The sequence below is a fragment of the Equus caballus genome, chromosome 12, assembly GCF_041296265.1.
Source record: "Equus caballus isolate H_3958 breed thoroughbred chromosome 12, TB-T2T, whole genome shotgun sequence".
NCBI classification, from domain to species: Eukaryota; Metazoa; Chordata; class Mammalia; order Perissodactyla; family Equidae; genus Equus; species Equus caballus.
Genome location: NC_091695.1, coordinates 11,354,901 through 11,371,081, shown reverse-complemented (window position 1 = coordinate 11,371,081; position 16,181 = coordinate 11,354,901). Strand labels below are relative to the sequence as shown.

Below are 16,181 nucleotides of genomic sequence, written 5' to 3'. Positions count from 1 at the left end.
GGGAGCACAAGCCTTACTGAGGGGAGGATCAAGGAGCACGAGTTTCAGGGAGAACACTGGGCCAGCCCCCAGGTGAGCCCCTAACTCTGCCATGTTCCTCAGATGACTCCAAAAGCAGCTCCCCGGAACCTGTCACACACCTGAAGTGGGATGACCCTTACTATGACATCGCCCGGCACCAGATTGTGGAGGTGGCAGGTGAGCACACCCAGTATGGCACCTTTTTCCTCACAGTCTGCACTCCTGGCATAAGGAAGCCAGCCCCTCTTGCCCTCCTAGGGGGAGCAGCTGTGGGGAGGGGCAGGTCTGACCCCTGACCCTGGGGATCCTGAGCACATCTATCGTTCTCTAAAATCACAGGCTTGATGGTGACAGCCTCTTGGTCTGTTCACCCGCAACCACATCCTGACCTGTGACCCCACTGTCTCCACTGGCAGATCGTGTGTGGGAGGCAGTGTGGCCTAGTAGCTTTGAAGTCAGAATGCCAGCTTGAGTTCCAGCTCTGCTCTCTGAACTCATTTCTTCCTCACAGGGTTGCTGAGAGGAGTACAATAGTGAGTGGATGTCAGGGCCCAGCCCGGAGTCGGAACATGGTTGGCCCTGAATAAGTGGTCATTCACCTCCCCTCCCCTTGCCCTCATGTCAGCTCTTCTACCCCATCAGTTACTGGGGAGCAGGGAGGTGCCAGTCCCTCCTGGGATACCCTACCTCCAAGGAAGTCCGGAATGGCAGAGCCTTTTTCCAGAAGTTATGGGCCACGCGAGCCCTGGAGTCTCAGGTTCCTGGCAGATGCACTACCCTGCTGAGAATGGTGCGGAGCCCCCCTTGGTCTCGGCTCCATGAGCTCCCACCTCCTGTTCGTAATGCAGGCCCCAGAAGACTCCAGGAGCAGAGGGGTAGCAAGGCTGGTGATGACCTGGCGGCTGCCCTTAGGGTCTACTGCTCGACGAGAAGATTGGAATTGTAGAATCCTGTTGTTCCCCAAACAGTTGTCTGTCCTCACTGGTGAGGCCAGGCAGCTGGAAGCAAGGGTGACAGCACGGCCCTGCTCTGAGGCATTGGGGTGGGCAAGGGAGCCAAGGAGCCCGTGGCCCCTGAGCCCAGTGTGGCGCTGGTGAGGGGCCCTGAGGCATCTGGTCACAGAGAAGTGGCAGGAAGGGCCATCTCTCCTGAATGTGGGGCTCAGAGAGGGATGGGGCAGTTGAGAGGGTTGCCCCTAAGGTCAAAGGTGTTTCCATGGCATCTGTGTTCCTGCCCTGGTCTGGGTTGGGGCCTTGGCCATGGCCTTTCTCCCCCCACAGAAGCAAGGCTAAGAGTTCTTTCCTGGCCTGGTCCTGCCCTGGGCACAGGAGAGTCCCCTGAAGGTTCGGAACCTTTTCTCCTCACTCCCAGGGGTGGACCTGATCGGGGCGTGGTGGGCGTCTGATGTGAAGGAGTCTCTATCCTGACATCCTCCTGGCCTATGTGGCCACGTCACAGGCAGAGCAGGGGAGGCTGGCCCACTCCCACCCCCTGGGGGACCCCTCTTCCCACCGCAAACAGAGCTGCAAAGAGTGTATCTGTTTCCCCAGGGTGCGATGAGCCTGAGGGGGCCCAGCCAGGTAGGTGCGCTCCTGGCTCTCTGTGCTTGGCCTCTGGGCTGTGGATCAGGAAGGGTTCTCGGTGGAGGCCAGGTGGGGCCAGCTTAATTGCAGCCCCACTTCAGGGAGCTGGGAGCTGGGGGTGCCTGGGAGCCGGAAATAGCAGAGGATTTATGGGAGGTTTGACAGGGTGGGGACTGTGTGGGGACACCTTCAGAGCCCAAAGGGAAAGAAGGTTTGGGAGAAGGAGGAGTCTTGTCCATGGAGGGTGGAGGTGCTGGCCGTGAGCAGTGGCCCCACCTGAGTGCTGGCTCAGGGCCCCTCTGCTGGGGCTGTCCCCCATGTGTGTCTCTCTGACCGGTGAGAGGAGTGTGGATTGAATGGCCAGAGTGAGACTCATTGGATGAGACCCCGGTGATGTCCTGAGAGGCCAGCTTCCTGGCATTAGAAACCAGAGAAGGAGCACGTGGTGGAAGGGAGGATGGGTTACATCCCCAGCTCCTCTGCAGCCTCTCTTCTCCTTGCTACCGTGGCTGTCACGCTCCACAGTCACGTCTGACCCAGTCCAAGTGGGTTCTTTCCAGTGGTGTGCTGGTAAACGTTTAACAGTTGGCCCTCCAGAAAAGGAAAAAAAAAAAAGGCTATTATTTGCTGCATTTGCGATTTCTACCACAGCAGATTTCAGACTACCACATGATGTCAACTGGCTTGCAGTATTCCTGACAATTTAACAATTTAACAGTTGTGTGAGCCGGCTCCAGCGCGCTGCCCAGCCCCCACCTCCCATCTCCTTGGCCTGCTCTGCAGGTTGTGGGTGGGGCGGGCGGCTCTGGTCTGGCGCTTCCCAGAATGCCTGCTGGAGTGGCTGGGCTTTGCTCATTAACACCCAGGCCTCCCTGGGAGAGTTCGGATCGGTATCCGGGGAATGCAGAGGCTTCCTTGTCAGGTGGCTGCTCTTTTCCTGGGGCTTTCCACAAACGCGCTGCTCCTCCTTAGCCCTCACCCCCAGGGCTCTGGAGACCCCGGTGCTGCCATCTCCTTCTCTCCCTTCAGTCTCCAGGGCAGAAGTGTGTTCTCTTCTGAGATCAGGAGGGGAGTTCCAGGCCCTTCTACAAATGCTCCTTCTAGCAGCAGTCACCCTGCCTGCTGGAAAATGCCCAAGTCATGCAAGGACTTGGCACTGGGACTCCACTCCAGGAGCGGAGGGCAGGGCCAGACCCTGGGGTTGCCCATATCTCATTCCTCGCCTGCCTGGGTGTCTTGCCATCCAGCCCCTCACTGATCTTCTTTGTGTGCCCCCTTCCCATCCTGACTTCATTCAAAATGCATTCATGGCACACCTACTGGAATAAGCCCTGTGGTCAGCATTGAGGATTCAGCGAGGAAAAACACGTATTCCTTCTTTTGAGGAGCATACAGGCCAGTGAAGTGGTTCTTAAGACTGGTCCGAGTCCTCTTTAAGAGTATGAAATGTGTGGACCCCTCCCACCAGAAAACACGTACATGTGCTTGTAATATTTTTCATATGACATCATGGCGTTGGTGGATGCCCGTGGATAGAGCCCTGGTTGAGAACCCAAAGTTTCCCATTTACGAGGTGCTGCAGCCAGCTGAGCAAGGGAACCGCAGGCCCCTGCCCCTCACCCCAATTGCTTGCTTAACTAGTTAATAGTTCTTTAAATTCCAGAGCCCCGTGAGCTCAGACTTTCTGCCCTGCCTAAGGCCTCAAATTTGCCAGCCAGTGAGGGCTGCCTCACTGTTACGGGTGAGGGATGGAAAGAATATTTGGGAATCCCCCGTGCACCTCCTGGCATTTTCCCCTACATCCTGGGCATTTCCTCTGCTTAGAGGGGAGGAGGCAGATGACGTCCCTCCCCTCACCCGCTCTCGGGTGGAGGCCTAGGGCTTTCTGAAGCTCCAGATTGTACATGAGGCTGTGCTTGCCACTCTAACCCTTTGCCCCTGTCCCCGCCAGTCTGCTCTTCCTTCTCCTGTCAGAGCCCGTGGGAAGTGAATCAGAGCAGGCCCAGAGCCACCCGTGGCTGGCCTGGAAGGAACCAGGACATCAGGATCTAGGCTAGGTTATGAAAGAGCAGGTGGCACCTGGTGCTTCAAAACAGGCCTGTTGCTGGATGGAGCTGCACCTTCTCCACCTCAGACAGGCTTGCAGAGTGTTCTCTCTTTGTAAGTCTGGAGAAATTGTGTCCCACGCTCTGGGAAAGTCACTGTGTAAAGCAGTCCTGTAACCTAGATAGCATTGTGAACAAACTCAGAAATACAACTGTGCATACGATGTACTGCTGACCTGTGACTTTGTGCAGGCTTCCAACATTTACTGAATACTGGCCATGTGCCAGGCTCCAGACCAGCACGGGAGCTTCAAAGATGGACGAGACACAGTCCTGTCTTCAAGCTGCTCACAAGCCAGGAGAGGAGACAGGCACATAAACAGTTAGACAGGAGAGTCAAAGCGTCAGGACAGATGGATGATGGCTCGTGCTGGGAGCCATGACAAGGGACAGCTGACTTGTCTGGGGGCAGGAGAAAAGGACACAGCCTTCTGGGAGGTGACTGCCTGGGATGAGTCTTAAGGATTCAAAGGAGTTAGCCTAGAGGAGGGGAGCAGAATTGTCTAGAGGAAGTTCTGTTGGCACGAGGACCAGCAGAGGCTCAGAGCAGCTTGATTTAGACAGGGCTGGAAGCACCTCTGTGTTGGAAGTGCGCATGGTGTGAGCGGGAGAGGCCTGTGAGCCATTCCAGGGATCATTTACGGGACTGGGGGCCCAGAGGATGTCTGGGGTGGGGTTCAGGAGGAGTTAAGCAAGGAAGTTGGGGGCAGGTAGGTGTTTATATTTCCCCAGGGCTAGAAGTTGGGGCAGTCTAGATGGGAGAACAGCCTCTCTCTGGTTTAGTGGACCAGGCCTTAGAGCCTGACCCGGGGAATTCCCGCCTAGGACCTTCCAGAACCAAAAGAGGCTAGGCAATATTTTGGGTGGAGATGGGAGGTTTGGAGGGGCTGATTGAGAGGCTGGACACAGTAGTCAGACTGCTGAGACTGCTGCTGACTCAGGCCAAACACTCAGCCGCACAGCCAGCAGGGATGGGGGCCACTCTGCCCACATTCCAGAAGCCTCCTTCAGCCTCTCCACTGAGCCTTGTCCTAGCCCAAGAGAAAAGAGTCAGAGCCTTAGCAACCACTTGGAAAAGCACTGACTCCTGGGTGAAGTCACTGGCTGAGGAGGATCATCAAGATTGCGGCTTAGTAAATGTGGAGAGGACACCCAGCAAGGCGTAGAGGGAGCCTTAATGCTCAGAGGGGGATGGGGCCAGACTTAGTGCGTTTCACGGGTTGTGTAAGTGGTCTTGTATTCGCCTCTGAAGCAATCCGGATTAGGCAAATGTGGTTTGGTGTCTCTGGAGAGGCGTGAGGGTAGAGATGAAGGGAAGGTCCTGGGGACATGGGGAGTGGGGACCAGGTCTTGTCCCCGTCAGGCCTTGCTTGGGGTTCCTGATCCATGCTGACCCTCAAACATCTCACTTTGGGGGGTAATAGCATATGTCTCGGGAGCTCCCGGCTTCATGACAAAGCCAGATGGTCAGACCAAAGTGTGATTAGTTTTGGACAAACATCCCTGAGAGAATACACCTGAATGAGCATTATCCCACAGCGTTACAAACTCTTCTGAACTCCATGTTTAGAATATTCTTAAGGAGAAAGGATGTGATTTTTAGAAATGTTTAGAAGTCAGAGCCAGGTGTGATCAATAATCAGAAAGTGGGGGCCAGCCCTGTAGTGTAGTGGTTAAGCTCAGCGTGTTCCACTTTGGTGGCCCGGGTTCACAGGTTTGGATCCCAGGCGCAGACCTACACCACTCATCAGCCATGCTGTGGCAACAACTCACATATCAAGTGGAGGAAGACTGGCACAGTTGTTAGCTCCGAGCTAATCTTCCTCAGCAAAAAAAAAAAAAAGAAAAAGAAAGTGTTGTCAGAGGTCAAAAAGGAGAAATGAGTGCTAAGTAGTAATCAGACTGATTTCCTCAGTGGCCTCAGACTTGCTGAGAAGGTAGCTTCAAAAAGTTTTCCAAATACATGCTTCTCAGAGGGGGTGCTTCTGGAATAAGTGTGGACTTTTAAGATGACTGGCAAGACAATTGCTTTGGCGGGTGTGACTCTTTAAAAATTGAGGTGAAATTTACATAAGAAAACCATATTAAAGTGTACAATTTGGTGGTATTTGGTACATTCACAATGTTGTGCATTTCTGTCTAGTTCCAAAATTACATCCATACCCATAGCAAACCCCATGCCCGTAAGCAGTCAGTCTCCATTCTCCCCTCCTCCCGGCACCTGGCAACCACTGATTTGCCTTCTGTCTCTATGGATTTACATGTTCCAGATAGCTTGTGCAAATGGAATTATACAGTATATAGCTTCTTTCACTTAGCATAATGTTTTCAAGGTTTATTCACAAAGTAGCATGTCAGTACTTCCTTCCATTTTTTTCTTTTAATTGTTTATTTTTCCTTCTTCTCCTCAAAGCTCCCTGGTACACAGTTGTATATTTTAGTTGTAGGTCCTTCTAGTTGTGGCATGTGGGATGCTGCCTCAGCGTGGTTTGATGAGCAGTGCCATGTCCGCGCCCAGGATTCGAACCAATGAAACACTGGGCCGCCTGCAGCGGAGCGCGTGAACTTAACCACTCGGCCACGGGGCCAGCCCCCCATTAGTGTCATTTTTAAGAGTCATGTTAGGAGCCAGCCTGGTGGCGTAGTGATTAAGTTTGCACACTCTGCTTCGACAGCCCAGGGTTCATAGGTTCGAATCCCGGGTGCAGACCTAGCACCACTCGTCAGGCCATGCTGTGGTGGCATCCCACATAAAATAGAGGAAGACTGGCACAGATAGCTTAGCGACAATCTTCCTCAAGCAAAAAGAGGAAGATTGACAACAGATGTTAGCTCAGGGCCAATCTTCCCCACAAAAAAATAAATAAAGTCATGTTATTTCTTTATAGCCCAGCTCACTAGCCATGAGAGCAGCCTGCCCTCTTTCTTCAGTGACATGCCTGTGCATGCAGGCAGCTGCCCAGAGATAAACCTGCGTGGGTCGCTCTGGCCCCTGTGCTCCATGGAGATCTCCAGGCCTAGTACCCTTCAATTCCTTACCCTGCTTCTCTGGGTTCGCCTTCCACCCACTGTGCTCCATCTCTCTCCACACCTAGGAGATGACAAGTATGGGCGGAAGATCATTGTCTTTAGTGCCTGCCGAATGCCCCCGAGCCACCAGCTGGACCACAGCAAGCTCCTGGGGTGAGTAGCCCGGGGAAGGTCTACACCCGTGCCCAGATCCCCCAGAGAGCCTGATACCGTTTTCCTTACTGTCCTTCCTTGCCCGGGGTGCCAGGCTGCCGCCCTCCACACCTCCCCTCTTCTCCTGAGGAAGCTACTTTACATCGAGGGGAGAGCACTGGGCCAGGAGTCAGACATGGGTTCTAGCCCTGGAAAGTGTCTGTGTGGCCATGGCGAGTGTCTTCATCTCTTTAGGCCTCTTTCTCTCCACTTTTCATGGGATAATCAGTCAGCCCTTCTTTCTCGTAGGGGTGAGATACTCCACCTGAAAATGCTGTGAAAAGTAAAATACCACCCAAACGCGAGGCCTGATTATTATAATGATGTGGTGTCTGATATGGCTGCAGACTTTCATCACTTATGTGAATAATTAGTGTTATCTTATTTTGTGCCAAAGTTGGGGCCAGTCACTTCTATACCTGTCGGGGTTCTTCACCAAATATATGTAATAGCTCATATTGGTCTAGAAATCTCCTGATGAGAGTCCGAAGGCTGACTGAAAGCAGGAGTTCGCCAGACCGTGTTCCGATGAACATTCACTCCTGACCCCCAGTGCGCCAGCGCGGGGCGCACAGCACGGAGGCAGACCGTAACTGACTTCCTCCCAGGCTCCTCAACATGTGTCCAGTTGCCAGCTTGCACTTCTGTCCCAACCGGTTCAGAGCACTCCCTGCAGTTGAAAATGTCTGCATGGCCCAGACCAGCTCTCCGGGACCCTGAATGGGGCTGTGCGTGTAGGGGGTGCTGAGGGGTCGGGGCCAGGCCCGGGTGCAGAGTCTCTGTGGTCCCCGTGAGCCAGGACTGAGGCCGAGTCCCTCCAGCCCGTGTGAGTTCTTTCTCTCTGGCCACCTGACCGCTCCTTCTGCAGCTCATCAGACAGGCAGGCAGGGGCTTGTCCAGGCCCACCACGTGGCCCAGCCAGGAACAGGCCAAGGAGCTCCGCCTGAGGGTGGCTGAGTCACATGCCCTCCCTTCTGCCTCTATCTCGTCTGACAAGGCAGGTGACAGACTCCTGGCCAGATAATAGTCCCAGAGGGAGGAAGTCAGAGGATGGGGATGGGAAAGCACCCAATTTTCAGGAGAGAACTTGCTGAGCGAGGCTGTCTCCACGCTGAGGCTTCCTCCGGCTTCAGGAAGCCCTCGGCCATCCGTCCTGTCTGTCCTCCATCCCTTCCTGGGCAGGTCCCCCACCCCCGCCTGGCCTGGTCACAAGCCCTGCTGGGAGCGAGGAGGCGCCTCCAGCATGGATGAGTCCTGTCCTCCTGTTTTCAGTCCGATTGTCTCAGACTTGGCTTTCCCAGCTGTCCACCCAGCTCTGGGAGGTTGAGATAGAAAGTTCCTGAAGCTTGGATTCAGAAGACCAATTAGACTTCAGCTCACCCTCTTACTAGCTGTGTGCTTTGGCGGCCGGTCCTTTCTGAGCCCTATAAAAATAAGAATGGTGCCCCCTCACAGGGTCGTGTGGGGATTAGGCAAGAGAATATACATGAAATGTCATTGTATACATTTATAAAGTCTTACAAATTTCAAGAATTTAGAAAAATGTAGGTAGCTATAAAGAAAAAATAAAAACAACTATAAAAAAAATATCTCCTGTAAAACCACCACCTAGAGGGAAACCACTGTTAATATTCTAGCCTATTCACTTCCTATTGTTTTTTATAACATATACAGAACTCTGTCGTCAGCTTCGTAGCTTACATAACATTTTTATCTTCTGAGCATTAAACATTCTTTAAGAACATCCTCAAAAGCCCTTTTTTTGGACATACAATATGTATACAGAAAAGTGAACCAATTATGTATACTGTCTGATGAATTTTCAAAACTGAACGCTCCTGTCACCTGCACAAACCTCCCTCTGCTGTTCCAGCCAGTTCTCCAAAGGGTAACCACTGTTCTGACATCTCGCTTCACAGATGGGTTCTGTCTGCAGAAACATCCTGTGAGGTATTCTATTTATAGATGGCCTATGATGTATTTAACCAATTCCCTGTCATTGGACAGTTAGCTTGCTGCTTACTTTTTTTTTTTCCCATCATAAAACAGGCTGCAACAAACAGCCTGATTATTTCCTTAGGGTAAATTCCTGGCCATGTTTTTACAGGGTCAAAGAGTAGGGACATTTCTTAGCTTCTGATAAACATCACTTCATTGCCCTCCAAAAGGTCATGACATCCAAAGAATGAGTGTATTTTCACTCCAGTTTTTGCTATTTTATAGTTGCAAAATGCCATCTTTTTCTGTGACGGCTCTGCAAACCGCAAAGCGCTCTATGCATATGAGGGGTAAATTATTGCATAGCTAATAACAGTCAGAATCACATTAATAATCAGCTCTCGGTGCCCCACATGCCGGCCTGTGCTGGCCCAGCCCAGCGCCCATGGTCCAGGTTACCCTCTCTGGGTTGTGTGAGGTTGTAGCTGGACACTTCCCCAGGCTCCTTCCTGACATGCCCTTGGAAGGCCTTAGTAATCCTGCCTGCCCAGCCTCCCAGCCTGGAGCAGTGGTCCTCCTGGGACCCGGGAGCCAGCCAGCTTTCCACTGCATCCTCTCCCTTTCTGGAATTCTTGTTCATTCCTTCACACTTCTCCCCCTCAGGGGGGCTCAACACCATGTGTGTATGTGTGTGTGTGTGTTGGAGTGGTAGGTACCATGTGAGCACAGGGAACCTGAGATCTGGCTCTTTAGTCCATGAAAAGCCTAGTGACTGGAGCAGAGGAGGGGACCCTCTGGACACCCGGCTCCCCTCCACGGGCACAGTGTTTTACAGCTTGCTCCAGGAGTTCAAGTGTCAAAGGCAGAGCTGTCCCATGGTGGAGAACACAGACTTTGGAGTCAGTTCACCTCCAGGCTCTACCACAAGCTGTGTGACCTTGGAGAAGCACTTGACCTCTCTGAGCCTCACCGCCCTCCCTTGTGAGAAGGGATAATTTCAGCTCCAATTGTTAGGAGGCGGGCATGAGATAATGTGGGCAGAGTACTTGGTAGGCACTAAAAGCTTAATATTGACACACGGTGACTGTCGTCATTATTATTGACCCAGGGCGATCCTGTGAGGAAATATTGTTCCTATTTTTCCTACAGGTACGGGAAAGGGCTCCGGTTAGAGTCCTGGTTTCCTGGCTTCCTGTCAGCGCCCAGAACTGAGAGCTGTTGTTGTTGTCATTATTGTTATTCCTCCGCCCAGCCCTGCCACTACCCCGTACCTCCTCCCAACAACATAGCGACCTGCGATGCGGCCAGAGACGGCAGGGCTGGGGCAGGGCTGGGGCTCGTGGGGAGGGTGCGAGAGAGGCAGAGCTACTGGGGCCCCAGGCGCGCCTGAGCAGGGCCTTTCTCTCGCAGGTACCTGAAGCACACGCTGGACCAGTACGTGGAGAGCGACTACACGCTGTTGTACCTGCACCATGGCCTCACCAGCGACAACAAGCCCTCGCTCAGCTGGCTCCGGGACGCCTACCGCGAGTTCGACCGCAAGTGGGTTGGGGCCTGGGGGCAGGTGGCTCTGGAGCCAGCAGCTCCGCCAGGCTCTGGGCTGCCCTCCACCTGGCAGGAGCTCCTTCCGCGCCGGGGGAAGCAGGTGCCCCACCTGGGTAAACTCAGAATCTGAAGTCAGAGTGGCTGGGGCTTAAATCCCAGTTTCTGCACTTACTCGCTCTGTGACCTTCTGCATGACTGCACCTCTCTGGGCCTGTTTCATAATCTGTAAAATGGGGCAACAGTGGTCCAATCAGAAGAGGTCCATTCGGAGCCCAGCTCTGGGCCCGTCCTGCCACTCCCACTCCTGAGTTCCCGTTCTGCCTCTGCAGGTACAAGAAGAACATCAAGGCCCTGTACATCGTGCACCCCACCATGTTCATCAAGACCCTGCTCATCCTCTTTAAGCCCATCATTAGGTGAGCAGGCCGAGGGCGGGGCGGTGGCCTCCCGTGCTTGCCCTTGAAGTCTGAAGCAGAAACCTGAGGAGGCCTAGCATCCTGGCGATGGGCCACTTTGGGGCTGGGCCTCTGTCTGCTCTGGGTGGGCTGCTGAGGGGACAGTGGAGGCCTGCCGAAGCAGGCCCGCCCCCTGACCCATGCCCTTTCCTCCTTCGGCAGCTTCAAGTTTGGGCAGAAGATCTTCTATGTGAATTACCTGAGTGAGCTGAGCGAGCACGTGAAGCTGGAGCAGCTGGGCATCCCTCGCCAAGTGCTCAAGTGAGGCCGGGGCAGGGGCTGTAGGCGTCCCCAGGCATGCGTGTCCACGTAGGTCATGGGGGGAGGGGGGCAGGACGAGCCGGCCAAGGGGAGAGGAAGGCTTGAGAACCCCAAGATAAACAGAGGAAGCGAGTGTAATGATTCAGAACGCAGCTCTGTGCCTGTCCTTCCACACCCACTCCTGAGTTCCCCTTCTGCCTCCGCAGGTACAAGAAGAATATGAAGGCATATGGGGTCCGAGAGGGCAAGTTCAAATCCCATTTCTGTCCCTTAAAAGCTATGTGACTGCATCTCTTTAAAGTTTGCACTTTTTTGGGCCAGCCCAGTGGTGCAGCGGTTAAGTGCGCACGTTCCACTTCGGCGGCCTGGGGTTCACAGGTTCGGATCCCCGGTACAGACATGGCACCACTTGGCAAGCCATGCTGTGTTAGGCATCCCACATATAAAGTAGAGGAAGATGGGCATGGATATTAGCTCAGGGCCAGTCTTCCTCAGCAAAAAGAGGAGGATTGGCAGCAGATGTTAGCTCAGGGCTAATCTTCCTCAAAAAAAAAAAGTCTGCACTTTCTCGTGCGTGAAGCAGGGTTGCTATGAGGATGGAATGAAGTAACCTGTGTAAACAGAGGTTGTCATGGCGCTAGAGCCGGGAAGAAGGCCTGACCCTCCCGTCTGCTCCCCCAGGTACGATGACTTCCTCAAGTCCACACAGAAGAGCCCTGCCACAGCCCCCAAGCCCATGCCACCACGGCCGCCTCTGCCCAACCAGCAATTTGGGGTCTCGTTGCAGCAGTGAGTATGGAAGGGTGGGCAGGCCTGGTGCCCGGGGACCGGGAAGGCCGCAGACCCGTCTCACTGCCCTTGTTCCCACAGCCTCCGCGACAAGAACCTAGAACATGAGCCCATTCCACTCGTGCTGCGGGAGACCATTGCCTACCTGCGTCTTCACGGTGGGTGCCAGGGCCCAGCCCCCTTCCAGCTCCCTGGGGAAGTTGCTGGGCAGGGCTGAGAGAGGGCCCACGTGCATCAGCACCCACACTGACCCTGACTGGAACCCCAAGACAGAGAATGGGGGGTCTGCACATTGCCCAGAGCTCTGACACTCACCAGGCCCACTGTTTCCCAGCTCTCACCACTGAGGGCATTTTCCGGAGGTCGGCCAACACCCAGATTGTACGAGAGGTGCAGCAGAAGTACAACATGGGTGAGTAGTCATGGGACGTGTCCAGGCCCAGAGGGCCGGTGCAGACCATGTGTGTGTGTGTGTGTGTGTGTGTGTGGTAAGGTTGGGGGCATGGGTGTGACTGTCGGGGGCTTCTCTGCCTTCTGCTGTTCCTCTCGTTCCTGTTCTGTTCCTGTCAGGGGTTTCTGCTGCATTTGATAGGATTACGTGCGTCACACTCCCGCCTGGCTGTCCCAGGCCTGCTCCCTCATTGGTCAGGGTCCTGGGTTCAGGTGTGTTCAGAGATGAGGAATAACTAGTGTGTGCTAGGGGGCCCCACTCCACCCAGACAGCCTGAACCTGCGTCCCCTTGTCTCAGAGGGAGACGGGAAGGCGGGTGCAAGAGGAAGCTCCCTGGCAGGAGGCGGCTTGTGGCCTCTAGATGGGCTGCTGGGCCCAGCTCCTCTCCATCCTTCCTCCTCCGCACCCCCCCCATCCTTCCTCCTCCGCACCCCCCTCCAGGGCTGCCTGTGGACTTCGACCAGTACAACGAGTTGCACCTGCCAGCGGTCATCCTCAAAACCTTCCTCCGGGAGCTTCCTGAGCCCTTGCTCACCTTTGACCTCTACCACCACGTTGTGGGCTTCCTCAGTGAGTGCCCTCTCTTCCCTCCCCAGCCCTGCGCTTATTCTGCCTGGGCAGAGCTGGACTCGGAGCAGGCGGGTTTGGCCTGTCCTCCAAGGAAAGCCTGGCTGGGGTCTCCCTTCTAGCCTTGTGTTAAGGCTTCCTGCCCCAGCCCAGCCCTGGGCCCCTGTAACCTGGGCCCCGTTCCTCATAGACATTGATGAGAGCCAGAGAGTGGAGGCGACGCTGCAGGCCCTCGGGACGCTGCCTGAGGAGAACTTCCTGGTGCTCCGGTTCCTCACTGCCTTCCTGGTGGAGGTGAGACCTCAGGCGCGCCTCTACTGCTCATCTGGAGGCAGGAGGGGCGGGGGGAGGGAGGAGGAGCTGCTGCCCCTGCTGTTCCCTGGCGTGGGCGCGGGAGGCAGGGCCCGTGGCTTCCTGCTGCAGCCCCCCGATTCCCTCCACAGATTTCTGCCCACTCTGACCACAACAAGATGACCAACACTAACCTGGCTGTCGTCTTCGGCCCTAACCTGCTGTGGGCCAAGGATGCTGCTATCACCCTCAAGGCCATTAATCCCATCAACACCTTCACCAAGTTCCTCCTGGACCATCAGTGGGAGTTGTTCCCTAGCTCTGACTCCAAGGGGCTCTGAGCCCCACCCCTGCCCCCCCAGCCCCCTTCTCTGATGGCCCCAGTTTGGACTCTTCCTCTCGGCATCAGCCTTATGGGAGCCCGGGGCTCCTGCCTGGGAAGGGGCCATGAGGCCCCCGGGCGATGGAAGCTAGAGCCAGCCAACCGGGCAGCTCCTCCTCCCCCTTCTGTCGGGCCCACCTCTCTGGCCCTGGAGGCCTCGCTGTAGCCGCAAGACGTTTTCTTTGCCTTATACTTCTCACTGCCTCCTTGGATCCCTGGCTCCCGCTGGGCTCTGCAGAGCTGGCCTTGGCTCTTCAATGGAAGGACTGGCCCCAGCACCCCTTTTCCTGCTTCCTCCTGCCTCTCTTTCCCTGGCAACTGCAGATGCCAAAATCACTGCCACGGGCTGGTAGCTGGGGCTGGTCCTCCCCTTCCTGATTGCTGGGGAATGAAAGGCTGAGCTGGCGTGGGCCGGCCCTGCTGAGGCTCCTCCCTGTCTGGGTGAGGGCCTGGGTGCGAGCAGCCTGCTCCTGTCCTGGCCCCTGATGGCTCAGCCTTAGGTATTTCCACAGCTAGGGAATGACGAGGCTGGATTTGGCTTCCTACTTCTGCCTTCTCTTCTATGCATACTGGATCCTCCTTTCCCAAGTGGTACTGCCCCCAGGATGTCCTAACCCCCTGGTTCTGCCAGGACTGGCAGCTTGGATGACAGGGTGGAGTCCCAGCATCCATTTGAAATAGACTCCTCTCCCCCACCCCCAGATTCCCCTGGAGTCTGGTCAGACCAGTGACAAGCAGTCTCAGGCCCCCATACCTTGCCTCCCTTCCCACCTGGACAGATCCTCAGCCTGGGGCTGTTTGGACATGTGTGTTGTGGAGTCACACTGGTCCCTGCTCTGGCAGAGATGACTCAGTGCCTCAGGATCCGTGGTGGCTCCTTCTTCCAGCTGGGGACTCCTGGAGGGGCCAGGCAGAGACTTTGCTAATTAGCTCGGCCCCCGCCAGGTGAGTTCTAGCAACCTCCCCCAAGGAGCATGGATCCCCAGGGCCCTGTGTGTTTCAGAAAACCTGGACCCTGATGATGATGGATATCCCTCACTCCAGCTGTGTCCCTTAGAATTACACTCCTTCCTGGTGAACCCTGGGGACCCCCGCTTCCTGCGGCCCTGTCCCACAGCCTTGGCTAGAGCCTGTAGCGTGGGGGTCCTCACCGTCTAGCCCAGGTCCATCTGGGAGCCGGGTGAGGCCTGCCCTGACCTCACTGGGCTCTCTCCCCAGGGCACTGGCATGTCAGGACACCCGGGCCTGGAGTGGCTGCTGGTTCTGTCAGTCCGTGCGTCTCTAGCTGGGCCTGGGCCTCTGCTTTCTGCCCTCCTTTGTATATCAGGCGTTGCTCACAGCCCCGTTTACCTGGGAGTCCGCGGATCTATTTGTCTGTCCCCTGCCTCACTGGTCTGTACCCAGGCAGCGGGGGTGGGCGGCGCTTATACTGTGAATCAAGAGTTCACATTCACACTTAATGACTTGCTCGGCACCAATCATGTACTTCACCTTTGCACATTTTGTATTTCAATAAAAATGGAGATGGAAACTGCCCATCTGGCTGTTGAGGAAGTGGGCGCGGAGGTTGAGAACTTGGTGGGAAGTGTGGTGTGGTTGCAGAAGAGCAGCTGGGGCCCCAGGAAATCCCCCCCAGTCCACCTGACCCCCTGCTCATCTCGTTCCCTGTGAGTGGCCATGAGGGCAGCTTTCTGACCATCTTCCAGGCTTAGAAGTGGACAGTCACCTTCCATTTTTCGCACCCGCAGCATTCCAGCTGGCCACCAAGTGCTGTGGCTTATGACCAGGGCCTCTTCTGTCTCCCAAATGGCGTGGACTGTGGTGGACAACAGAATGGGCTTTAGAGTCAGACCGAGGTTTGGATCCTAGTTCCCTCACTCACCACCAGCTCCAACTGGTAATAGTCGTATAATGGGCCCACCTCTGAGACTGTTTCTTCATTTCTCTGAGGATCAGAAGTAACGTATACAGGACATAACACGGACTGAGTGCCCATCATTTCACAGATGAGCGCAGTGGTAGTCCCAACCTCGTGCAGCAAGGGATTGGTAGCCTCACCCCCTGACCATTCTGCTCCTCCCCGCCCCCCTCAGCCTGAGAGCCCTGCCACCTAGTCACAGGGCAGCTGCGAAAGATCCAGTTTTCCTTTCCTCTTTTGAGCAGGTTTTACTTTGCTCTAAAGGTTAAGATGATAAAATTTGTGATGTGTATCTTACCACAATTTTAAGAAAATAGTTTGTCACTGGGAGAGCCGGTCAGGATTTCACTTGGCACGGCGGTCTGGGTCAAGTTGCAGCTGTTTGCTGCTTGCCTGCTGATGGCAATCAGGAGGCCATGGTGGCCTCAGTCGGGCCTATTCTTTGTCCTCATTGCTTGCTTGGGCTGAAGGAGCCGGGCCAGAGCTGCAGGATCTGTGTTGTTGTTAGTTGTTAGTTAGTTGTTGTGTTAGTGGTGGTGACAGTTGGTGGTGATAAACACACGTGAGCTCCGTTGCACAGCTGTGGTCCTCATCCGGGCAGCTCGAACAGAAGGCCCCGGCAGCCTTTCTTTCTCCCTGCTCTGCTCAGCTCT

The 16,181-nt window shown here is 55.1% G+C and overlaps 1 protein-coding gene and 1 long non-coding RNA gene across 7 annotated transcripts in view; one reads left to right on the top strand and one right to left on the bottom strand.

Annotated features, from left to right (window-relative positions):
* Positions 1–15,146, top strand: part of ARHGAP1 (Rho GTPase activating protein 1) — a 19,974-nt gene extending 4,828 nt beyond the window's left edge. For 3 of the 6 annotated variants that reach the window (XM_070229431.1, XM_001489971.6, XM_070229432.1), the window contains exons 3-13: positions 103–198; positions 6,805–6,892; positions 10,280–10,411; positions 10,744–10,830; positions 11,032–11,130; positions 11,812–11,919; positions 12,001–12,077; positions 12,254–12,331; positions 12,812–12,940; positions 13,128–13,231; positions 13,381–15,146. In XM_070229431.1, the coding sequence (XP_070085532.1) occupies positions 103–198; positions 6,805–6,892; positions 10,280–10,411; positions 10,744–10,830; positions 11,032–11,130; positions 11,812–11,919; positions 12,001–12,077; positions 12,254–12,331; positions 12,812–12,940; positions 13,128–13,231; positions 13,381–13,569 (1,187 nt within the window). In that variant the 3' untranslated portion in view covers positions 13,570–15,146. Of the gene's footprint in view, positions 1–102; positions 199–1,571; positions 1,602–6,804; positions 6,893–10,279; positions 10,412–10,743; positions 10,831–11,031; positions 11,131–11,811; positions 11,920–12,000; positions 12,078–12,253; positions 12,332–12,811; positions 12,941–13,127; positions 13,232–13,380 lie in introns of all 6 variants that reach the window. The other 3 variants (XM_070229429.1, XM_005598078.4, XM_070229433.1) reach the window with 2 other exon arrangements.
* LOC111775901 (uncharacterized) lies at positions 15,094–16,181 on the bottom strand. The gene is made up of 2 exons (XR_002811879.2): positions 15,827–16,181; positions 15,094–15,426 (listed from the first exon to the last, which is right to left on the bottom strand). It is a non-coding gene; the product is annotated as an uncharacterized lncRNA (long non-coding RNA).